The sequence below is a fragment of the Scyliorhinus canicula genome, chromosome 9 (assembly GCF_902713615.1).
Source record: "Scyliorhinus canicula chromosome 9, sScyCan1.1, whole genome shotgun sequence".
NCBI lineage: Eukaryota > Metazoa > Chordata > Chondrichthyes > Carcharhiniformes > Scyliorhinidae > Scyliorhinus > Scyliorhinus canicula.
Window position 1 is genome coordinate 118339691 of NC_052154.1, and position 25438 is coordinate 118365128.

The following is a 25438-nucleotide window of genomic DNA, read 5'->3' on the forward strand; positions in this document are numbered from 1 at the left end:
AAATGGAACCTGCCACATTGCTGGTGTTTTGAGACTATTACCACCCCAGGGAAAGACAGTGAATATCAATTCCATTGTGTGGATATCGGGCTGAGGATAGCAACAGGTTTTGCTTGAATTATTCCTGCAGTTGAGGGCAGCACAGTAGGTAGCACTGTTGCTTCACCGCTCCAGGGTCCCAGGTTCGATTCCCGGCTTGGGTCACTTTCTCTGTGGAGTCTGCACGTTCTTCCCGTGTCTGTGGCTTTCCTCCGGGTGCTCCGGTTTCCTCCCACAAGTTCCGAAAGATGTGGGGCGGAATTCTGCGGGAATCAGCAGGGCGGGCAACTCCGGCGCAAAGGAGTGGCATGAACCACTCCGGCGTCGGACCGCCCCAAAGGTGCGGAATCCTCCACACCTTCAGGGGCTAGGCCGACACTGGAGTGGTTTGCGCCGGCCGGTGGGGAAGGGGCTTGGCGCCACGCCAAACGCACCGAAGGTCCTCCGCCGGCCGGCATGAGTTGGCGCATCCGCGGGAGCGCCAGCGTGTGCTGGCATCATCGCAGCGCATGCGCAGGGGGGGTTCATCTCTGCGTCGGCCATCGCGGAGGACCACAGCAGCCGACGCGTTGGAATAGAATGCCCCCACGGCACAGGCCCGCCCACGGATGGGTGGGCCCCGATCGCGGGACAGGCCACCGTGGGGGCACCTCCTGGGGCCAGATCCCCCCCACTCCCCCGAGGACCCCGGAGGCTAACCGCGCAGCCAGGTCCCGCCGGTAAGTACCTGTTGTAATTTACACCGGCGGGACCAGCCTAAAAGGGCGGCCACTCGGCCCATTGCGGGCTGGAGAATCGCCGGGGGGGCCGCTGCCAATGGACCCTGACCGGCACGCCGTGATTCCCGGCGGGGGTCGGAGAATCCCGCCCGTGCTGTTAGGCAATTTGGACATTCTGAATTCTCCCTCGGCGTACCCGAACAGATGCCGGAATGTGGTGACTAGGGGCTTTTCACAGTAATTTCATTGCAGTGTTACTGTAAGTTTACTTGTGATAATAAAGATTATTATTCTTATTATTAATCAACTACAACTTCTTCGCAAATAATGAATGTCCACTCCAGTGTTTATTTTCAGGCGATGTGAATGTCGCCAGCAAGACCAGCATTTGTTGTCCATCCTGAAAGGTGGTGGTGAGCTGCTTTCTTAAGCCCATTGCAGTCCATGAGGTGAAGTTACATCCTCAGCACTATTAGGAGGGAGTTCCAGGGTTTTGACCCATTGTCATTGAAGCAATGGCACTTTAATTCCAAGACAGGATGGTGTGTGGCTTGGATGGGGAACCGGGTTGTGCGATGTTCATTCACCTGCTATCCTTGTTCTGCTAGATGGTCGAGATTGCAGGTTTGGACATTGCTGTTTGTGGAAGCTTGATGAATTGCTGCTGTGCATCTTTTAGATTGTACATTGTGTTGCCACGGTGCGCCAGTGATGGGGGAGGTGAATGTTTAAAGTGATGCATGGGGTGTCAATCAAATGGACTGCTTTGTCCTGGATGATGTTGAGCTTCTTTAAATGTTGAAGATGCACGAAACATGGAAAGTATTCCATCACACTACTGACTTGAATCTTGTAGATGGACAGGCTTTTGGGGAGTCAGGAGGTGAGATACTTGTCACAGAATTACCAGCCTCTGACCTGCTCTTGTAGTCACATTATTTATTTGACTGATCCCGCTAGGTTTTTGATCAATGATAACCTCCAGGATATAGTTTGTGGGAGTTCCAGTAATGCCATTGGACATCAAAGGCACAAGGTTAGATTGTTGTTGGAGATGGTCATTGCCTGGCATTTGGGTGATGCAACTATTACTTGCCACTTATCACCCCAGCTTGACTGTTGTCCAGATTCTGCTGCATGTGAGCACAGACTGCTTCATTATTTGAGGAATCTGAAATAGTACTAAATACTGTGCAATCATCAGCAAATATCCCAACTTCTGAGCGCATTATCGAGCGAAGGTGATTGTTGAAACACCTAGATATAATTGGATTTAGGACATGACGCTCCTCCTGTAGTGATGTCCTGGGGCTGAGATGATTGGTCTCCCAAAACCATCTTCCTTTGAGCTAAATAAGACTGCAGCCAGTCGAGAATTTTCCCTCAATTCCTGATGAATTAAATTTTACTAGATTTAATTAATGCCATACTCAGCCAAAACTTGTTTTGATGTAATGAGCAGTCACTCTTATCTCACCTCCTGGAATTCAGTCTCTTTGTCTTTCTTTGGATGAAGGCTGTATTGAGGCCTGGACCCAAGAAGCTCTGGCAGAACCCAAACTAAACATCAATAACCATGTTATTGCTGAGTTAGTGTCACTTGATAGAACTGTGAATGACAACTTCCATCACTTTGTGTTATATGTTGTTTGACCTGGCTGAGGAATGATTACTGAGACTTGGGTATGTCGAAACAATAGCTAGTGTATTGGACATGGCAGACGATTCTTTGCCCGCGATGCATCTGCCGCACATCCCGCTATTCCAGTAGAGCGGTAAGAGAGCCCCTAAACAGGGTTTGCGCCGGTCGCCAAATGCTGAATTCTCCAGGCCCATGGCACCTGTCGCAATCTGTATCGCGCCTTCACCTAGACTGTTTCAAGCTGCAGCCTCCTGGCACCTGATATACTCCCCTTGCCGGCATAGCTGAGGCCAGCGGGAATCTCCACTAGTCTCCACCACCGGGGACCAGATGTGGGATAGAGTTTTCCCAAATAATGACTGTGTCATTTTGGGCAGAAAGATCGTAACTCTCCCCACTGTGGGCTGGATTCTCTGTTTGGGAGACTAGGGCTGGAATTCTTCGGCTGTTGGGATTCCCTGTTTCCGCTGGCAGCTCACCCCCACCTGCGAGTTTCCCAATGGCACGAGGGTGGCTTCGATGGGAAATCCCATTAACAAGCAGCGGGAGTAGAGAATCCCACTGCCAGTGAATGGTGTGCCGCTGAGAAACACACAGCTCGAGGACCAGAAAATCCTGCCCTAAGTTCTGTCGCTGGAGTAGCATCGCTCCTGGTCAGCGCAGGTGCTGGGAGTGGCAGTCAGGGTGATTCCCTCATCCTTTCCAGACTAATTTTATGTCTGGGTGAAGCTTACAGGATTCCATTCGGATTCCTGCTATTAGGCTGCCATTTTGAGTGGGCGGCTCAATCCTGAGGTCCTGTGGCTGGCCCCTCCCTCCCACAATGCAAATCCTTGCCTCCCCCCACTGACAATTTGGAAAATGTCTGCCTCACCTCCACCACAGGAATTACTGAGTCACCCCTACCACAACATGTACACATGAGGGAAACCCGACCCCCCCCCCAACCATATCCCCATCAAAGACACTCTTCCATCAGTCTCAATCACCAGACTCCCATATCAAAGAACCCCCCATCAGAGACCCCCCATATCTGAGACCCCCCATATCTGAGACCCCCCATATATCTGAGACCCCCCCATATCTGAGATCCTCCCCGTATCGGAGACCCTCCCCATATTCAAAACCCCCCCTATATTAGAGACCCTGCCCCCCAATCAGCGACCCCTGCCTGAAAACTGAAATCCAGACAGAAACATCACTGCTTTTTCACTTAGCCGTGTCTTACAGCTGCTGCCTCAACCAGAGGTGTTGAAACCAGTTACTTCATAAAAATCCAAAACACATCACAAGTCTTTAAACACACTCAGATGCTTTGATCTGCGAGGCTTCTATTCACCTTCAAAGAAAAATAGCCTTTAGTAGGCTGTAATTGACAGGGTAATAGCTTCCAGGTATCCAGGTTTTTGGATTATTCATTTTCATTTTCCTTCACGCTTTGGATGCATCTCAAATATCCTGCTGTGAACCTAACCACAATGTTTATAAACATCTGGGGGATAAGTGCTTTTTCTTCATCTTTTTCTCAGCAGAAATTGCTTTTGATATGGTGAGACCCTGTAAATCGGAGCGGGGGGACAACCCATCCTGTAAACCTTCGCTCTAAATTTGGATCTTTACCAATGATGGGATAACTTTTTCCAGAGGTGCCACATCTATCTTGGGGGCAGCTGTTACCTGGGATCAGGCAGCCCTCTAGCTGGCCACTCCCTCGGGAGCTCCTGCCTCCATCTAATATGCTATAACAGATGTGTGGTACTCACCAGAGGATTACCCAGGAGCCTGTCCGTTAACATGTTCTACCAAAGTGATTGTGTCTGCGCTGGTAGCTGGTGCAGGTGAATGCAGTGCTGAGAATTTGGTGTCCTCCCCGGAGGTCTGGACCGGGGTGTTCTGAGAGGTTGGATGGGGGGAATGGAGCCCGGACGGCCCAGCCTTATCTGGTGGGGATTCTGGAACATGAAGAACTTGGGGTCTGCTCTTGGGAAGAACAAGGCTGTGGGAGATGAAAAACTCACTTGAGATGGTTCATCTGGATTAAGTTGCTTTGGACTCTCACTTCTTCAGTGCATGTCAACTTCCATGTCAACCACTGTTCACTCAACGGCATCCCTGGTGAGTTCCATGGCTCTCTCTTCAGAGCGGGTGAGAACGCGTGCCCTCTCCAGTCTTCTGACGCCTGTCCTGTTGTGTCCTGTTTTATCCTTGGGGACACAGAAAGAATATTTTGAGATGCTGGCAAGTCAGGATTGGGAGTGTTTATAGCTGGTGGCTTCTGTGGGCAAGGTACTTAACCAAAGAGGGTAAGGATTGTGCTAGGGATTCCTGGAGGGTGGGTTATGAGGGAGATGCTGGAAGGTTGTGTATTCGGGGATGACAAGGGTTTAGGGACAGGGGTAAGGGACTGGGTGGGGGGGGGGGGGGGGGATGGTGGGGGGGGGGGGGGGGTTTCAGGGGCACACAGGTAAATATTTACCTGACCAGCTCGAAGGAGGTTATTCATTTTATTAATGCATTGTATGCTGGTCCTACTGGTCAGGCTGCCAGCACTTGCTACCTCTGACACTTCATCCCAGGCTTAGTTCATGACAGATGGCTGACGTCTGTGGCCCACTCTGGGGAATAGGATGTCCCTCCTCTCCGCAACCGCTTAAATGCTGCTCCAGCTTGTCAGGCCGACAAGGTGATTCCTGACCTCAGCGAATCACTCGCCTGGGGAATCGGGAGTCCAGTAAGATTCACATGGGCAGAGCGATCGACTGTTGGCGTGCTGTGAATCTCGCCTCTCCAGCACTCCCAGTGCCATGGGAAACACTCCGGTTTTCCTGCTGGTTGGAGCACTTAATCATGGTTCTGGATGATTGCACCCATAGTCATTTTGGGGAGAATTCTGCCTATAATTAAAGTATATACAGAGATACATAACTCGGTATTACTGTCCTTGAAGCTAGGAACATCCTTTCCTCTGTCTCCTCAGCATGTGTTCTCTTACATCATCATGATGGAGGTACTATTTGCACAGTCCCTCGCATTAACCATTACAACTATAAAGCTGCACTTTGCTGATGATTGAGAATAGACAGATAGGGCTGTAGTTGCCCAGATAGGATTTGTTCTGCTTTTTGTGGACAGGACAGTGCTGGGATATTTTGACTTTGTCAAGTAAATGCCAGTATTGTAACTGTAGTGGTACAGCTTAATTTAGTTGTGAGTTCTCGAGCACAAGTCTTCAGTACAACAGCCGGATGTTATCAGCTTTTGCTATATCTGGTGCCTTTACCCATTCCTTGATGAAATGAAAATGAAATGAAAATGGCTTATTGTCACAAGTAGGCTTGAAATGAAGTTACTGTGAAAAGCCCCTAGTCGCCACATTTCGCCGCCTGTTCGGGAAGGCTGGTACGGGAATTGAACCGTGCTGCTGGCCTGCCTTGGTCTGCTTTCAAAGCCAGCGATTTAGCCCTGTGCTGTGATGTAACGTGGAGTAAATCAAATTAGTTGAAGACTGACATCTGTGATACTGGGACCTCTGGAAGAGACCAAGGTGGATCATCCATTCGGCACATCTGGATGAAGATGGTTGCAAATGCTTCAGTCATGTATTTTACTTTGACATACTGGTCTCCACCACCATTAATCATGATGTTCATGGACTACTCTACACTTCACTCCCCCCACATTAGTTATTTACAATCACCTTTCATGACTACCTATGACAAGACTGTAGAGTTTAGCGCTGTCCTGGCATGATGGACCCGTAGTAGGGTCAAGGGGTTAGCTCATTGCTCATGTGCCCCTCTGGTGCTGCAAAGGGAGGGTCCCCCTAGGATCCTGCGGAAGGGTAGACTCGGGATGTGGGTAAGGGGATAGTCCCAGGAACCAACCCTGGGATGGGTATCCCATGTCTGGCCTGCCCCTTCCAGCCCTTAGTAACCTGAAGATCACTTTTTTGGCGTGGTGATCTCAGGAAGTTCTCTGTTCAAGATTTTCATCCTGTTGAAAGACTTTCACCCTGTTGATATCCTGAAGTCACCTCCTCAGTCTGAACTGCTCTGCTTGACCGCTGATGAGCAGATCAGACAGTTCAGCGAAGAATCCAGTCAGGACGATTTTCCCTTTCCTCACATCTGCTCCCTCAGCCCTATGCTTTTAAAACTGCTGCTTTTTGAAGTGTCAGAGCCTTCCTAGAAAGTCCGGAATACTTGGAAAGCCTTGAAATCCCCTGAGATCCATTGAAATGCCTGGCGTTCATTCAATTTCACAGGGCAGTTCCTTTAACTAGCCTTTGATTGACAGCTTAACAATTTAAACACTGCAGGCAGGAAGTTTGTTTATTTATCTATACCTTCAAGCTTGAAATACCCTCCATTGATCCTAACTTCAAAGTTTATAAATATTCAAGTTATGATTGACAGCAGCTCGCCACTTCAACAATGCTAAGTGCCTTCTGCGTTTATAAAATAGGAAGTGAAAGGAGGGCCTGGGGGATTGTGGCTGAGGAGGGGGGTGGTGGGTGGTTGAGGAGAGGGGTGGTGGGTGGCAGAAGGGGTGGTGGTGACTGAAGGGGCATTCGGGGATATGGATGGGAGGGGACGTTGGGGGTGCGCGGTGAGGGGTTGGGGATACTCCCCTCGTCTGCAGGGTGGGTACATTTGCGTTGTGGGGGAGCCATATCTTTCTACCCCAAACTCATTTCATTATACAGTGGGGTGTTTGTGCCGTATCCTGATGGCGCCTAGCCTTCATTGTATCTGGGCGCCATATTGAAAAAATGCTCAACGTCACTGAGCCACTTTTGAAGAAAGAAGATGGGCCTCCTGAAAATGAAGGTGGATCTCTGGGAACACTCTTGAGGTTGGAAAATGGATCTCCTCGATGACATTGAATCTGGATGATCCACCTGTAGATGTCCCTCGCTCCCAACCCCCAACCATTTCTGTGGTGTTCAGGGATCCAGAGTTGCTGAATGCCTGCATTTCAAACTCTGGAGGAAGCCCCAGGTATTGTTCATGTGAGTCCCGACATCTGCACGCCATGTTGTTCCAGATGTGTTTTGCACTGGCATGTTTCCCTCTGGCATTGTAGAGAATCGGAGGTGGGTGGAAGATTCTGATTGGGCCTTCATTAGTTCCATGCCGGCCTCCAGCAGAATTCCTAACTGTCATGGTGAGCAGCATTGGAAGATACTGTGGGAAATTCACGTCGGCGTGAAACCGATTGTTGCCAAATTCCAGCCCCTCCCCACCCCACCACCATTGAAGCCACCGGCTGGACCAAGGGAGAATTCCGCCCTCCCTTTCTATTTCCAGAAGATTTTCATTTTTGGTCAACGGCAATAGTTAAGATCGTTTGGAACAACATCTACAAATTATCTGTATTTTTTAACTTATGATTTCTACTCTATGCACTCACCATTAGTGCTGGTCCAAGTCAGTAAAGTGAGTAACCCTTCTCATGATTATATTTCAGCTGGGAACAGAGTGGGCAGCTCCAGGCGAGTTCACCAAGTTCCGATCTCAAGTCTCCACTTCAATCCAGTAAGCACATTATTTCATTCATAATTCGGAGTGACTACGGTTATGAAATCACTTTGAAACACTTGTATTCAGTGGTTAATTTCTGTTGATTCCTAACATGAATTCATGGTAAATTGTATTTTTATGACACAGGCCATTGGATATTTGAGGAAATTTACATATTTATAGTTTTCTTGAAGGGTATCAACGATTAAGCAATTAGGTTAGGGAGGTGATTAAGCTGGTACTGTGACCACTCATTGTTGCTATTGGAGAAGAGTAGATTTACAAAAGATTATTCAAATGAGGATGTGCAGGAATGGAAAACATTTCCTACAACTGAAGGGGCCTTTTTAAGTCTGGAGTTAATCAATGAAACTGCTTTCTGTATAATGTTGATTCAGCAGATGCATGAATGCAACGAAAAAAATAACTGAGTTATCCAATTAAAGATATTTATGGGTAGCCACACAACCTTTGTAGTGCAAAGTCCTTAAGCTTTGGAGTAAATTATCTTCTGTTTACCTTTGCCTTTGCGTGTGGCTCACTCATTGACAGCAGATTTTGCACCGGGACATGTGTAGCAACAACTCAATGATGGGCATGATTTTTCGGGTTCATTTACTGCGGGTGCATATCCCATTATGGCCGCTAAATCTCGTGAGAGGGTTTTGTGTCGGGTAGATCTCAGTTTAAGATTTTCCCCACCCACCACTGGTGATGTGACTTCGGCAGGAACCTGATTACTCTTAATTTGCGTTGATTTAAAAATAATTATTAAGCTTTTGTCATCTTATTCAAAAAATACAATTAACAATATAAACTAAAAAAGAAAACAATAATCTACGCAACCCCCCCGAAACAAATCCCCCGCCATTTGCTTCCTCCCACTCCTACCCCCCTCTAGCAGCTAACAGCCACCAATTTCTTGAAACAAAATATAAACGGTTGCCATCTCCGAAAGAACCCTTCAGTTGACCCGCTCAGTATTTGACCTTCTCATGGTGCAAAACTCCATTAAGTCTCCTAGCCACTCTGAGGCACCAGATGGCGTCGCTAGCCTCCAACTTATCAATACTTGCCTCCAAGCAACCAACGAGGCAAAGGTAAGGACATCTGCCCCCGCATCCATCCGCAAATCCAGCAAGAACAAAACCTCAAATATAGCTCCAAAGGGACAGGGCTCCAACTCAACTTCAGGATGTCCGACATAGTGCTGAAAAAGGAGACCCAAAATTTCACAAGCTTGGGACAGGACCAGAACATGAGTGTGTGATCAGCTGGTACCCTCGAAAAGCACTCGCACTTATCCTCAACACGCACAAAGAAACAACTCATTCTGGCTTTAGTAAGGTGTGCCCTAAGCACTACCTTGAGTTGGACCAGGCTCAGCCTCCTCACAATGATGCGACATTCACCCTGTGGAGGGACTCATCCCACACCTCTACCAGTATAGGCTCTAGCTTCTCCTCCCATTTGGCCTTCACCCCCTTCCACCAACACCAGATCCTCCCCATCAAAATCCGTCCATATATGCTGGACGTACTACTGTCTTCTGACCCTGAACAGGAAAGGATCCTCTCCAGCAAGGATGATGGTGGCACCACCGGGAATGTCGGAACCATGCGTCAAACAAAATTTTGTACCTGAATGATTCCGAGCCGGAGAGCCCCAACATCTGGCAAACTATACCTTCAGAAAGAAATTATTCACTCTCTCCAACCCCCATCGCCTTCCACAAATGTAGCATCCAAATTTTCCGGCTTGAATGAGTGGTTCACACAATTGGAATATTTGCATTGATTTTAATATAATTAAACGGCTTTACGCATAAAGTCCAGCCCCCCGGTGGCATGACGTCACACTATCGCGAATCACTATTGATGTTCGAAAACAAAAAACAGAAAAACAGCTGCGATGAGCACACCAGAGGCAAGGAGGTGCCTGAAGGTCCCAGGGATGAATCATAGAATCATAGAATTTACAGTGCAGAAGGAGGCCATTCGGCCCATCGAGTCTGCACCGGCTCTTGGAAAGAGCACTCTACCCAAGGGAGCACTCCCTTGGGTGAGAGAGGCCTCCCTTTATGTGTGGTGATGGGAGGAGTGCACACCAGTGAACATGCAGGGGAGAGGGGAGAGAGTGCCCCCTGAGACTTCTGTGGTTGGGGGGAGGGGGGTCGCCCGGAAGCTTGTGGGGGGGTCCTCCATGACCATGGGAGGGAGTTAATTTTTCTCGCAGACTGGGGTGCCCTGTAAAGATGTGGCCTGTCAGGCCCCACCCTGCTAGAGTGACGATGCAAACCACGCCCCGATGGTTTTAACAGAGTGTCAGAAGATATGGTCAGCAAACATGGCTGTGTTTCTGGAGAGAAACACGATGGTTTTCAGTCAGGATCTGACACTTTGTCATTTCTTTTGAAATTTCCGCCCAATGTCTGTAGTTAGATTTTAAAACGGGGGTTGCAGATTAGCCGCCTCCTATCAAAACCCAAGGAAAGGACAACATTTTTGTTTGGAGCAAAACTGTTTCCACCGACAATTCTCCACATAGCAGGAGGTGAATTTTTTCCCCCTTGGTAGTGTTGGCTAGACAGTGCAGTCTAGTATATACCCCTCACGGCATGCTTCAGTCAATACACACCACATTCATTCATTTTTTTATATCTATCTGTCAGCCATCTGACCTTGTCTTGAAGTCTGAGTTATTTTGTATGTGGATGCAAGGCAGGTCCACAGTCATAGATCATAAAGCGCTGGAATCTTGCAGCATACAAGAGGAGGCAGTACATTTCAGGTCTTTCAGCACTTTCAATCTCACCTCTGGTTCCTTTGCAAGTCAACCTAAGTGTGGCCTGGACTACTGCGCTTCACATTTTGTTGATATATATTTTTAATGTATTTATATACACACGCACACACACTGACACACATGTAGATGGTCATATGATATTGAGAATGTACCCATTATAGAGGTTTGGGTTAGTGACATGTCTGGGTTTCTGAGACTTGAGAAAATTAAGTTCGCCCTGAGAGGATCAACGTCAGGGTTTCTCCGAAGGTGGCAGCCATTTATCGACGACTTTGGAGAAAACTAAACTGTCAGCAGATTCAATAAGGGTTAGGGGGAGTTAGGCTATTTTGTGTTTAGAGTAGGTGGGAATAATGGGGCTTGAAGGGATGTGTTACGCACTGACGTATGTGTGTATTTGTATTGTTTATTGTTATAAAATCATAAATATCTTAATAAATTGTTTTTTTTAAACAAGAGAATGTACCCATTATTCTGAATAAACCTCAAAAAGAGGAATGCATGGGACAAAGTCTGATAGCCCTTCTGTAAATCAAATACGTCCTCCAGTCCCAAACATTAGCATGCTAAACAGAAACACCCAATCCATTTTAAGCTTTTGTAATCTTGTTTTCTTATTTTCGCAGCAAACATACAACTTTAACAATGTTGATTGTTCTAGTGCAATCCTTGTTTGCAAATAATCCAGGCCAAGACGCAGAAGGACATCAGCCAATTAACTTGAGGAAATATTTCCTCCGCCATCTCCACTGCCTTGATTTTAAATTCTCATGTGTCCAATTTATGTACAGCTAAGGGCCAGCACAAAGATGTGGCAAGCCTTTGCAGTATTAGGCTGTGAAAACAGTTTTTCCTTCCAGCGTATTTAATGACAATTTCTGTACCTGAGCAAAGCAGCTTTTTTAAACTCTTGCAAGGAATGTGTTTCGCTGGCTAGGCCTGCATTTATTGCCCATCTCTCATTGTCCTTGAGAAAGTAGTAGTGAGCCACCTCTTTGAACCGCTGGTGTCCATGTGGTGTAGGTATACCCACAGTGCAGTTAGGGAGGGAGTTCCAGAGTTTTGACCCAGCGATAGTTGTACTTGCAGCTGATACAGTAGGAAGGAGCAGTGCTCCGAAAGCTAGTGTTTGAAACAAACCTGTTGGACTTTAACCTGATGTTGTAAGGCTTCTTACTGTACTCGCCCCAGTCCAACGCCGGCATCTCCACATCATTGCAGCTGATGGTCACAGCTGACAGTGAATGTTAGTAGAAAAAGGTCACTCTCTAATTATTTTGCAATTATTTTAAATTAATTTGTGCAGAGTTTAGTTTTGTGTTGGTTAAGACCAATGATGGAATCTGTGGCCTGGATTTTGCATTTTGTGGCAAAACAAGGGTGTTTGCCATCGATCTCGAAGATGGCTGCCCATAAAGATCTAGTGATCTCTGTGGCTAGAGTTTTCCTTTCCCCACAGGAGTTTAAATCTGGCACCAAATTAAGGGGATATCTTAACAACTAATCAAATTGTTACACTTACAGCAAAGCAGGAAGTTAGAGGCCCTTAAAATCCTTCACTTGCAATTTTTTCAAATGTATTTTCCTCTTTTTTTTCCTTTTTCAAACTATTTTCCTATTAAGGGGCAATTTAGCATGGCCAATCCACTTACCCTGCATATCTTTTGGTTGTGGGGCTGAGACCCACGCAGACGCAGGAAGAATGTGCAAACTTCACACGGACAGTGACCTGGGGCCGGGATCAAACCCGAGTCCTCGGTGCCATGAGGCAGCAGTGCAAACCACTGCACCACCATGCTGCCCCCTTCACTTTTAATTTAATATAGCAATAAAAGCTCAGGAGACCCGAGAAGTTGAATCAAAATAGCAATTTATTTTTAACTAAAAGAAAAGGTTGCAATGCAGCAGACAGCACTTAAACCCCAGCCGAGACTACCGATCATGCCGGTCCCAATCCGGGCCGGCTTTGAAGGATTGATTCTATGAACTCCAGTTGATGGGCCTCTGCCTATTCGCAGGGAAGCTCCTATTCCACTAGTCTCATGGGGAGATCGATTGGGTCATCCCCGTGGGTCTCATGAGGGTTATTGCAATAGCAGGATGCAATAATATTAAGATGGAAACTAAAATAAAAATAAACAGACCTTTAATAAAGAATTTAAAAAACAGCAACATTTTTGGGGCGGCATGGTTGTGCAGTGGTTAGCACTGCTGCTTCATGGTGTCAAGGACCTGGGTTCGATCCCAGTCCTAGGCCACTGTCCGTGTGGAGTTTGTGCATGTTCCTTGTGTCTGCGTGGAACTCACTCCCACAACCCAAAGATGTGCAGGGTAGGTGGATTGGCCATGCTAAATTGCCCTTTAATTGGATTTTTTTTGAAAATACAGTGGAATGGTTAACCATTTTTGACATTACATAAATATAAAATTAGCTTTACAGGGCCATTAAGGTGGTTTAGCTGTAAATATGTAGTTAAAACCCAGTTATACATCATTTATCAAGATGTTACTTCTCCGGGTTGTTTGCAGTGAGTCTCACCGGGTTAGAGTGGAGGTCCACATTAATTCAAGAATGCAATAGAGATAGCAATATGAGGGGAACTCAGCAGTGCACCCTGACCGCAATATTCTGTGCATTTTCGACCTTTCGAAGTTGCTGTCGGTTTCTGGGGTGTAACGATGATAAACCCTGACCATTTTGCCATCATTGACGGAGCAATATCTTGACAGCATCACTTGCAAATCTATTGCTTGATCCAAACACTCCAAAGAACTGCTCAGGTGTAAAAGCACTTTGATTCTGACTTGAAACCCAGATACAAATATTCTTTCTTTCCTGCAAGCAAAACAAGATCAAACACTGAAGCCAGTGGGAGGCATCCCATTCGGAAATTGGTTGTTGAAAGACTTCAACAGCAAGAAATGGATTCCTTCTGTGCATCAGTGAAGAACATCTAATGTGGATTGGAAAAAACACTGTAACAAGGAAGGGGGCAGGGCGGGGGAGGGGTACAGTGAACAGAAGTTAAGTGTTGCCTCACGAAAGGTGAGTTTTGCAAAAAAAAAGAGAAAACCATTGATACCTGGAGGGATGGAATTTAATCATGATGAAGGCCATACCTGTCAGAAGTAGAGACATATCCCCTCACTGTAAAATAACAATCTATTAATGGTCCTGGGAACCTGATGGAGAAAGTATCTGTTCAAAAGTAGTGACTTCTTTTATCCCCTGCAACATCAGTGAGAGAATCCTTACATGGGAACAAGTTGTAATCTAGCTCTCATGATGCTGAAATGGTTTGCAAAACTCTTCCTGTCCAAACAGCAGCATGAATAACATAACTTTCTGTGTTGTCATTGATGCGTGCACAGCTCCAACCAAATTGTAGAGTCCTATCCTGTTACAGCACTTGGCCATCATAAATCAAATGAAATTCAAAGCTCTTTGTGCAAAGTTGGTTTCTTTCTCTGCACAAACTGCTGTATAATTGGTCAAATATTTGGAGTGAAGTTGTTCACTCAACCCTGGAGTTAGTCGAGAGATAAGACACTTCTTTTTCAATGGCACTTTTGATCTGGGTTGAGTTGCAGGGACTTTTCAATTCTCTAAGTTATCGGCCCCAGGAGAAACAAAATTTGCTGTACCACAGTCCGCTGTTGAATGGAGTGAAAAATACATTGCAAAGAATCTGTCTATATCTTTTTTTATGAAGTCTGCTGCTGAATCAAAGGAATATGCTTTGGAGTAATATTCTGTGTGGCTTAGTGACAGTCTTGCCCAGGGAGTGTTATATGTTTGTTATTTTTTGTAGCTAAATATCTGCTTAAGGAACAATTAATTTTAAGCTTTGCTCTTAGGGTAATCAAAAGTTGTTTAGCCATGAAATAAAGTTATTGCAGAATTTGCTCTTGGGAAAGCAGTAAGCCAGCATTGTTAATAGGGTCAGGTTCCATCCAAGAACAACTGTTATAAAATCAGGTGCAGTAATGCCAATTTCTTATAACTTGCAAACTTCAGTCTTTGTTATTTGCAACTATTTGATATTTTTTATGTTGTACATTTAATCAAACCTGGAGGCAGATGGTGTTCTCACTTGTACAGAATTTTCTACAATTCCATCCAAACAGCGACAATGAAGGAATGGCGATATATTTCCAAGTCAATATGATGCTAGACTTGGAAGGGAACATTCGGGTATCATCATGTATTTACTGGCATTGTCTTTCTGGGTGGTTCGCAGATTTGGAAGGTGCTGTCCAAGAAGCCTTGGGGAGTTGCTACGGCTGTCACTGTGCTGGTATTGAGGCAGTGAATGTTTCAAGGTGGTGGATGGGGAGCCAATCAAAAGGGTTGCTTTGTCTTGTTTGGTACAGAATTTCTTGAGTGTTGTTGGAGCTGCACTTATTCGTCAAGTGGAGAGTATTCCATCTCGCAACTGACTTTGTGCCTTGTAGATCGTGAAAAGGTTTGGAAGAGTGAATTATATTCCACAGAACCCAGCTTCTGACCTATTCTGGTCGCCATACCATTCATATGGCTAGTCCAGCTAAATTTCTGGTCAGTGCTGATGATCGGGGAATTTGGGGATTATAATCCTAGAACCATAGAATTCCTACTGCGCAGAAGGAGGTCATTCAGCCCATCGAGTCCGCACCGACCCTCTGAAAGAACACCCTACCTATATCCACTCATGTGCACTATCCTGGGAACCCAACTAATGTCTGCATCTTTGGACTCTAAAGGAGCAATTTAGCATGACTAATCTACCTAACCTGCACATCGTTAGACCGTGGGAGGAAACTGGAGCACCCGAAGGAAACCCATGCAGACATGGGGATAAAGTGCAAACTCCACATAGGCCAGAATCGAATGTGGGTCCCTGGGAGGTAGCAGTGCTAACCACTGTGCTCCCGTAAATGGATAGAAATTGTAGTTAACCAGTGCTGGCCCCCTGTTGAAAGTCAAGGGGAGGCAGTTACACTGTCTCCTGTTGAAGATTATCATTTCCTGGCACTAGCATAGCATGAACGTTACTTTCTACTTATCATCCCAAATCTGAACATTGTCCAGGTTTGCTTCATTGTCTGAGGGGTTGTGAATGTAACACAGTGTACTGAACATTAGTGAACATCCTGATTTCTGGTCTGATGTTGGATGAAGATCATTGATAAAGTAGCTGGGGACAGCTGGGCCAAGCACTATAATGAGACACTCCTGCAGCGTTGGGCTGGAGCTGAGAAGATTGACCTTGACAATCATAACCATCTATCTTTGTGTTAAGTCTGACTTCAACTGGTGGAGAATGCTCCCCCTGATTCTGATTAACTTCAATTTTACTCGGACTCCTTGAGGCCACAGTCAATCAAGAAGTACCGGAGGTACAGACAACCTCGAAGGTCAATAAATCAGCAGAGCGCTGTTAAAGGAATCAAGGAGGAAATAGTGGATGCTCTGAGAATCAGTTTAAATCCTGGCCAGATATAGGTGAGACCCCAGAGGATTGAGGGTTCGTGAATGTTGTACAATTGTTAAAAAAGGATGCCAGCGATAGGCCAAATATTTATGGATTGGTCAGTCTGACTTCAGTGGTCGGCAAATTATTAAAATCAGTCCTGAAGGTCAAGTTAAACTGTCTCTTTGGAAGACAAAGACTAATCAGGAATAGTCAGCATAGTTTTGTTAAGGGAAAGTTGTGGTGTACAAAGTTAATTGAACTTTTTGAGAAAGCAACAAGAAGGATTGATAAGGGTAGTGCATGGGCGGGGTATGGGTAGCACAATGGGAAGCACTGTTGCTTCAGAGCCCCAGGGTCCCAGGTTCGAGTCCCGGCTTGGGTCACTGTCTGTGCGAGTTTGCATGTTCTCTCCGTGTCTCCGTGGGTTTCCTCCGGGTGCTCTGGTTTCCTCCCACAAAGTCCCAAAAGACGTGCTGTTAGGTGAATTGGGCATTCTGAATTCTCCCTCAGTGTACCCAAACAGGAGCCGGAATGAGGTGACGAGGGGCTTTTCACAATAACTTCATTGCAGTGTTAACGTAAGCCGACTTGTGACAATAAAGATTATTATTATTCTTATAGTGGATGTGATCTACATAGGTTTTAGTAAAACAATTGACAAGGTCTTGCATGGAAGACTAGTGAGAAAGGTATAGCCATGGGATACAAAGAAATTTGACTGGCTGGATCCAAAATTGGATCAGTGATAGGAAAAAAAGAGTAATGATCAACGGATGTTTTAGTGAATGGAAAACAGTTTCCAATGGTGTTCCAATGGGCTCAGTGTTGGGTCACCTACGTTTTGTGGTATATATCAATAATTTGAACTTAGGTGGTGGGAGTCAGAACTTTGCAAAGTCGACCGTGTAGTTGATTGTGAAGTGGATAGCTGTGGACTCTAGAATTATACCAATGGTTTGGTTTAGTGGACAGAAAAGTGACAAATGGAAACCAATCTGGAAAAGTGTGAGTATTGTGGAAAGGTAAACAAAGCAAGGGATTACCAAATAAATGGAAGGAAATTGAAAGGGATAGAGGAAGTGAGAGACCTTGGAGTGCATGCCCACAGGTCCTTGAAGGTGGCTGGGCACGTAGATAGGATAATAAAGAAGGCATATGGGATGCTTTCCTTTATTGCATGTGGTACAGAATATAAAAGCAGGGATATAATCGAACAGGTGCCGAAATGTGGCGACTAGGGGCTTTTCACAGTAACTTCATTGCAGTGTTGATGCGTACTTGTGGCAATAAAGATTATTATTATTAATGCTGGAACTCTGTAAAATGCTGATTAGGCTTGTAAGAGACCTTCCTGTTTATTTCTTTTGTTTCCTTTTCATTTCTTTTATTTTTATTATTTTGGTCCATGAACCCATAATCTGGATGTGTCTTTAAGCAGAAAAATCAATGTTGAAACAGCCTGCTTGCTAGGGCAATGGGCGCGATTCAACTAAATGGGAACAAAGTCCCATTGTGAGCATTTTTAGCCGCATGGCTAAACAACACCACTCGCGTTTAGTAAAGGGCCTCAGCGGGGAATGCACGGCCGAGGTTGCATGTTGCTCCGAGGAGCTCCGCTTGCCGGAACAAGAAGGACATAATTGCGCTGGAGAGGTGCTGTGACCTGCAAAGCTATGGACTGGGTATGGAAGGTGGGATTAGAATGGGCGGCTAGTTTTCTTTTCAACTGGTGTGGACACGAATGGCCTCTTTCTGTTTTGTAACTTTTCTATGTTTCTTGATGTCAGGCAATCACTCCCATTACACATCATCTCTGGATTTCAGCTCTTTTTTTCCATGTTTGAACTGAGACATAGAGTTACACATGTTCTGGTGGCACGCAAACTAAGCGTTAGTGAGTAGGTTATTCGTAAGTGCTGCTTGACAGCAATGTTGATGACATCTTCCATCAATTTGGCTGATGGAACAGCCTAAAGAAGCAATATTTGGCTGAATTAGATTTGTCCTATTTTTTGTGCACACGTTATATCCATAGGCAATTTTCCACTTTGTTGGGTAGGTGCCAGTGTTGCAGTCTGCTGGAATAGTTTCACTAGGGACCTAGTTCTGAAGTACTTGTTCTCAGCACTACAGCTGAGGTGCCTGTGGACTTTGCTGCATCCAATATGATGTATGTTTTTAAATAACATTTAGCGCAATGGTCCTCATTGTGAAGAGGGAACTTAAATGCATCTACATTTAATACAGGTGGATTGATGAGGATGACATCAAGTGGCTTTGTCCCTTATCTTGCCACTGGCCCAACCTAACAGCGATGTCCTTCAGGACTCGACCAGCTTGATCAGTAGTAGTGCTACTAACCTCTCTTGGTGATGGAAAGTCTCCCACCCAAAGTACATTTTGTGTCCCTGTGCCCTCAGTCTGTCTTCCAAATGGTGTTCAACATGGAAGAGATCTGATTCATTAGTCAAGGGAGGGTCGTATGTGCGTGGCAATCAACTGATGTTTTTCTTGCCCGAATTTGACCTGATGCCATGAGGCCTCATGGGGTCTGGAGTCAACATTGAGGATTTACAGCACTGTATCCACAAGACTTTATACCACAGACCCTCTGGAGAATCTGTCTTGCTGAAGGGCAGGATAGAACCAGGGATGATGCTGGAGGAGTCTGGGTCATTGGCTGAAACGCCTGATTCTGTGAGTATGATTGTCAGACTGTTTATTTATTGACAAGTCAGTGGATCACCTCTCCTAATTTTGGAACAAGCCCCCAGATGTTAGTGAGGAGGACTTTGCAGAGTAGACTGGGTCAATTGTACCTTTGGTATTGACCAATACCTGGGCCAATATCTGGTTGTCCATCCAGCTCTATTCTTCCTTTCTGTAGCAATTTGATTCAACTGAGTATCTTATAAGCCATTTCAGAGGGCAATTGAGAGTCAACTATATTGCCATCCTGCAGTAGATTTCCCTCCCGAAAGGACATTAGTGAACCAAATGAATTGTTCATTTCATGACCACCATTACTAAAACGAGCTTTTTATCCCAGATTTACGTAATGAAATTAAAGTCCCCAACTACCATGGTAGGATTTGGACTCGTGTCTCCAGAACATTAATCCAGATCTGGATTCCTAGCACAGTGACTTAACAGTTCAGTTCACTCCTCATTTGCTTCTTCCTACTGTCGCTATCTATGAACCTTCACTTTCTGGACAGGATCGCTACCACCTATTGTGCCATTATCCCTTGCACAATGTCGGTGAGGGTTTGGATCTGAGATCAAACGAGTAAATTCAAAGAGCTTTGTCTTTTCAGCTTTCTCTAATCATACAATTGATTTGGAAGTGTATTGATTTCATGGCGGGAACCATGGCAATACTGAACTCTACACAAATTGATTTTAAAAAGAAATTGCAACGTAATTATATCAACGGTGCAATTTTTCTCCCAATTCCCATGAGCTTTGTACTCTGTCAGTTATGCCTGCTGTCCTCAGCTACTTTTGAAGTTTACTCTCTTTCAGCCTGTTTCACACTCTCATCATGGCTGTACTCCCCGCCTCCCGGATCTGTACAATCCACTCCTCTGAAATTTACTTATTTATTGCTTTTTTTGAAGAAATACATTTTCCCTTCACAAACATTCATGTTCGTACAGTGCTTTGAAGTTGAACTTGTGACCTCTATTGAGCTAGTGCGTCATCAATGTAAGAAGAGCTTATGTGAAGTGAATTAATCCAGATCGGCTGAATCTCATCTGACCTTGACTTCTGTCTCTGAGCACGGCTAAAACGTGCACCTCAGCAGGCTTTATGTGGTGACAGTGTCATCCAACTGATCCAATTCTCTCCAGCAGAAACATACAAGAAGAATGATCCCACTGTAATCGGATTACGAATTGTGAGCAGCGTTAACGGGGGGGGGGGAAGGGAAGTTAAATATGCGCCAATGGTCAGTGGCTTTAGCATTGTGTGAGCCCTGGGACCTCGGCTTCAATAATCCTAAATAAAAACCAAAAATGCAGAAAAATGCAGCAGGCCTCGAAGGAAAACGAGTAAAACTTGGCAAGTGCCTGTCCTTGTCTTGTATACCTTAAATAGAACACCAATTCGGACCAGTATCAGCTATTTCCAAGTTTTTCTTGCTTCCCCTTGTCTTTTGCATTGGGGTGCTTGATATGGAAATCATTTAAGACGGGAATGTTCATGAATCATCCTCCTACTGATTGGTTAATCGTCTACCAACATTCATAATTTTATCTAACAGGATTGCAGAGCTTTGATCTGACCTGTCGGTTATATCTCTCTCGATAACATGCTTTGCATGCTGTTTAGCAAGTTTGAAGTCCTTGTGTTGGTGGTCCTGGCATGCTCTCCCATCTACTTCACTGAGACAAGGTAGGCCCTTGGCTGGATGGCAATGGCAGAGTGAGGCATGTGCCAGCTTATGGAAGTTGTAAATTGTAGTTGAATACAATTCTGCTGCAGCTGGTGGCTGGCAGCAACTCATGGTTGCCCAGCTTTGAGCTGCTGGATCTGTCCTGAATCTTTCCCATTTAGAATGGTGGTCATGTCACACAACACAATGAAGGTTGTCCTCGGTGTGTAAAAGGATTATGCGGCAGTCACTACCAGTACTGCCATGGAGAGATGCATCTGCAACAGGTAATTTGATTAGTCAGCTAGTATTTTATTTTGGATCTCCTTGGATTTCACTCCGCCCCAGCTGTCATGGGAGTGGATTTGAACTCTGCAGCATTAACCCAGGCCTCAGAATTGCTAGTCCTGTAACATTACCACTATGCTATCATTCCCATAATCCTGCATAGGTCCAGTCATAAGCTCTACCCTGGCCCCAGGGAGGCAACACAAATTCAAGACTGTCAATTCTGCAGTTGCCAAAACACATCTATATTCCCCCTGACTTTTGAATCTCCTGTGACATCTAACCCCTTTTTCTACAACTGCCTTTGCTCCGCTGCGCAGCCAAGTCTCCGCTGAGAATTTGTTTCTGACTGCACACCCGTGAGGTGTCATCATTCAGGGAGTTCTCAGGGGACTCTTGCACTGCTTGCCTGATCCTGCTAGTCTGCTTTATAGTCAGCCACTCCCTTTTCTTTTGAACTCTCTGTAGCCGTGGGGATGACTATTTTCTAGTCGGAAAGCATTTATCTCCTCCATCTCACATTAATTAAGTCCCCCTGCTGGTCGATCTTAATTTTTTCGCCAAACTGTTAATCAGGACAAGCTTCCCTTTCATCCCACTGAAATTAGTAGATTTCCAGCCCAGTTTTTCTATTTTGTACACCGCTTTTTGAGTATTCAAGATGCAATCCCTGAAGATGCAACGCATCTTCCATTTGGTACACACTGATGCCATTGTGCATTGGTGGTGGAGCGAGTGAATGTTTTAAAAAATATATCTTTATTCCAAACATAGCAAAACACAACAACAATGCAACTTGTGTGTATCAACACATGGATACATAGCAGATAGGAGCAGGAGGAGGTATTTTGATCCTTTAGCCTGCTCCGCCAATCATCACGATCATGGCTGATCATCCAACTCAATAGCCTAATCCTGCTTTCTCCCCACAGCCTTTGATCCCATTCTCCCCAAGTGCTCTCTCTAGACAGCTCTTGAATATATTGAATGTTTTATCATCAACTACTTCCTGTGGTAATGGATTCCACAGGCTCACCACTCTTTGTGTGAAGAAATCTTTCCTTATATCTGTCCGAAATGGTTTACCCTGAATCCTCAGGCTGTGACCCCTGGTTCTCGACGCACCAATCATTGGTAACATCTTCCCTGCATCTACCCTGTCTAGTCCCTTTAAAATTTTATATGTCTCTATGAGATCCCCCCCTCATTCCTCTGAACTCCAGCGAAAACAATCCCAACTTAGTCAATGTCTCTTCATATGACAGTCCAGCCATCCCTGGAATCAGTCTGGTAAACCTTCGCTGCACTCCCTCAAGAGCAAGAACATCCATCCTCAGAGAAGGAGACCAAAACTGCACACAGCACTCCAGGTGTGGCCTCACCAAGGCCCTGTATAATTGCAGCAACACATCCCTGCTTCTATACTCAAAACCTCTCACGATGAAGGCCAACATACCATTAGCCTTCTTTACCGCTGCTGCACATGCATGCTTACCTTCAGCGAATGGTGCACAAGGACACCCAGGTCCCATTGCACACTCCGCTCTCCCGATTTACAACCTTTCAGGTAGTAATCTGCCTTCCTGTTTTTGCTTCCAAAGTGAATAACCTCACACTTATCCAAATTATACTGCATCTGCCATTAATTTGCCCACGTGTCCAACCTGTCCAGATCATGCTGTAGGATCCCTGCATCCTTGTCACAATTCACCCTCCCACTCAACTTGGTATCATCTGCAAACTTTGAGATGTTACATTTTGTTCCCTCATCTAAATCATTAATATATATTGTGAATAGCTGGGGTCCCAGCACCGATCCCTGTGGTACCCCACTAGTTACTGCCTGCCAATTTGAAAAGGACCCATTAATCCCGACTCTTTGTTTCCTCTCTGCCAACCAGTTTTCTATCCACCTCAATACATTTCCCCCAATCCCACGTGCTTTAATTTTGCACAATAATCTCTTTTGCAGGACTTTGTCAAATGCCTTCTGAAAGTCGACATCGACTGGCTCCCCCTTGTCAATTGTACTGGTAACATCTTCAAAGAAGTCCAACAGATTCGTCAAGCATGATTTTCCCTTCATAAATCCATACTGATCCTGCCACTGCTTTCTAAATGTTCCGCTATAAAGTCCTTGATAATGGATTCAAGTATTTTCCCCACCACCGATGTTAGGCTTACTGGTCTATAATTTCCTGCTTTCTCTCTACCTCCCATTTTGAATATCTGGCGGAGGTGGAGTGACGTGAGCTACCCTCCAATCTGCAGGGACAGTTCCAAAGCCTATAAATCCCGGAAGATGACCATCAATGCATCCACTATTTCCAGAGCCACCTGCTAAAGCACTCTGGGATGCAGATTTTCAGGCCCTGGGGATTTATCTGCCTTCAATCCCATCAATTTTCCCAGCACCATTTCTCTACTATTGTTGATCTCCCTCAGTTCTTCCCTCTTACGGAGACTTGACTTCCGGGCGGCGAGCGAGGAGGTCGCAGGGAGAGGGGCTCCCGCAAGCGGTGGACAGCAGGAGGAACAGCCCCCCCCCCCGACAGGCCGGACGGCGGAGGAGGAGCGCCGGCGGAGGAGCCGGAGCGGAAGCCGAGGAGCCGGAGCGGAGGAGCCGAGGAGCCGGAGCGGAGGAGCCGAGGAGCCGGGGCGGAGGAGCCGAGGCGGAGGAGCCGAGGAGCCGGAGCGGAGGAGCCGGAGCGGGAGCCGAGGAGCCGGAGCCGAGGAGCCGGAGCGGAGGAGCCGAGGAGCCGGAGCCGGAGCGGGAGCGGAGGAGCCGGAGCGGAGGAGCCGGAGCGGCGACAGGGGGGCCCAACAGCAGCAGGTCCATCCCCTCTCCCTCCCCCCCCCCCCCCCCCCCCACGCGGGCCAGGAGCGGTGCGGCGGCGGCGGCGGCCCCTCTTCTCTCCACCCCCCCCACGCGACCCAGGAGCGGTGCGGCGGCGGCGGCCCCTCTTCTCTCCCCCCCCAACGCGGGCCAGGAGCGGTGCGGCGGCGGCGGCCCCTCTTCTCCCCCCCCCCCCCCCACGCGGGCCAGGAGCGGTGCGGCGGCGGCGGCCCCTCTTCTCTCCCCCCCCCCCCCCACGCGGGCCAGGAGCGGTGCGGCGGCGGCGGCCCCTCTTCTCTTCCCCCCCCCCCCCCAGCCAGCAGCGGGGACCCCCCCCCCAGCCAGCAGCGGGGACCCCCCCCCCCCAGCCAGCAGCGGGGACCCCCCCCCCCCAGCCAGCAGCGGGGACCCCCCCCCCCAGCCAGCAGCGGGGACCCCCCCCCCCAGCCAGCAGCGGGGACCCCCCCCCCAGCCAGCAGCGGGGACACAACCCCCCCCCCCCCCCCAGCCAGCAGCGGGGACACAACCCCCCCCCCCCCCAGCCAGCAGCGGGGACCCAACCCCCCCCCCCCCCCCAGCCAGCAGCGGGGACACAACCCCCCCCTCCCCCCAGCCAGCAGCGGGGACACAACCCCCCCCCCCCCCCCCCCCCAACCAGCAGCGACCACCGGCCCACTCGCCCCTCCCCCCCCCCCCCCCCCAACTGCTGTGACCACCACGTGGCAAAGACAAAGGGACTCTCTCTCCTGGTTGAGTGGGGAAAAAAGAAAAAAGAGACTTGTATTTCTGTTCTTCCCAAAAGAAAACTGGTAAAGAGAAAAGGGGTAGGGGAAATAAATTAAAAAAAAAAAAAAATAAATATATATATATATATATATATATACATATATAGATATATAATAATAAATAAAATAAAATAGGGTGCGGAAAAGGGGGAAAAAGAAGAACAAGGAGAGAAGAAAAGATGAAGGGGAAGGGGGAGAAAAAAGTGCCAGAAAGGAGCCAAGAGAAAGGGGGCACCGGAAGTAGACTGGGCAAAGGGAAAGCCAGCTCGGGCGAACGAGTCAACACGCGAAGCGGCGGGAAGGATGCTTCGCCGCATCCAGAAGAGCTGGACGGGCGGGCAACCTCTCCCCTGGGGTTAGAGGGGGGCGTGAATTGGAAGGAAGCCTTTGCCGAGGTGGTGAGGGAGCAGCTGCAGGCATTCAAGGCAGAGTTAAAAGCAGACGCAGAGGCCGCAGCACAGGCAGCAGTGACCAGGGCCATGTCAGGGGTGCAGCAGGTTCTGACCAGATTGGAGAAGAAAGTGGATGCCCAAGGGAAGATACTGGAAGCCCAAGGGAAGATACTGGAAGCCCAGGGGGCAACCATTAAAGAGCTGGAGAAGGCAGCGACTGACGCGAGCGACCGGGTCATATCCTTGGAGAGGGGAATGGTGAAACTGAGTGCAACACAGGGGAGCCTGAAGGGCAGGGTAGACGACCAGGAGATCAGCTCGAGAAGGCAAAATATCAAGATAGTGGGCCTGCCAGAGGGGATAGAGGGTAGAAATCCCACAACATTCGTGGCTGCGATGCTGGGCTCCTTAGTGGGGCGGGAAACTTTTCCCACCCCACCGGAAATGGACAGAGCTCATCGGTCACTGCGCCCGAAGCCCAAGGAAGGGGAAAAACCGAGAGCAGTTATAGCCAGACTGCACCGGTACCGGGATAGGGAGACAATCCTGCGCTGGGCCAAGGAGAATAGAGCCTGC

General features: G+C 47.2%; 1 protein-coding gene across 2 annotated transcripts in view; it reads left to right on the top strand.

Annotated features, from left to right (window-relative positions):
* Positions 1-25438, top strand: part of LOC119971632 (N-acetyl-beta-glucosaminyl-glycoprotein 4-beta-N-acetylgalactosaminyltransferase 1-like) — a 1002314-nt gene that overhangs the window by 605004 nt on the left and 371872 nt on the right. For both annotated transcript variants that reach the window (XM_038807455.1, XM_038807457.1), the window contains one exon: positions 7870-7937. In XM_038807455.1, coding sequence (XP_038663383.1) covers positions 7870-7937 — 68 coding nt within the window. The remainder of the gene's footprint in view (positions 1-7869; positions 7938-25438) is intronic.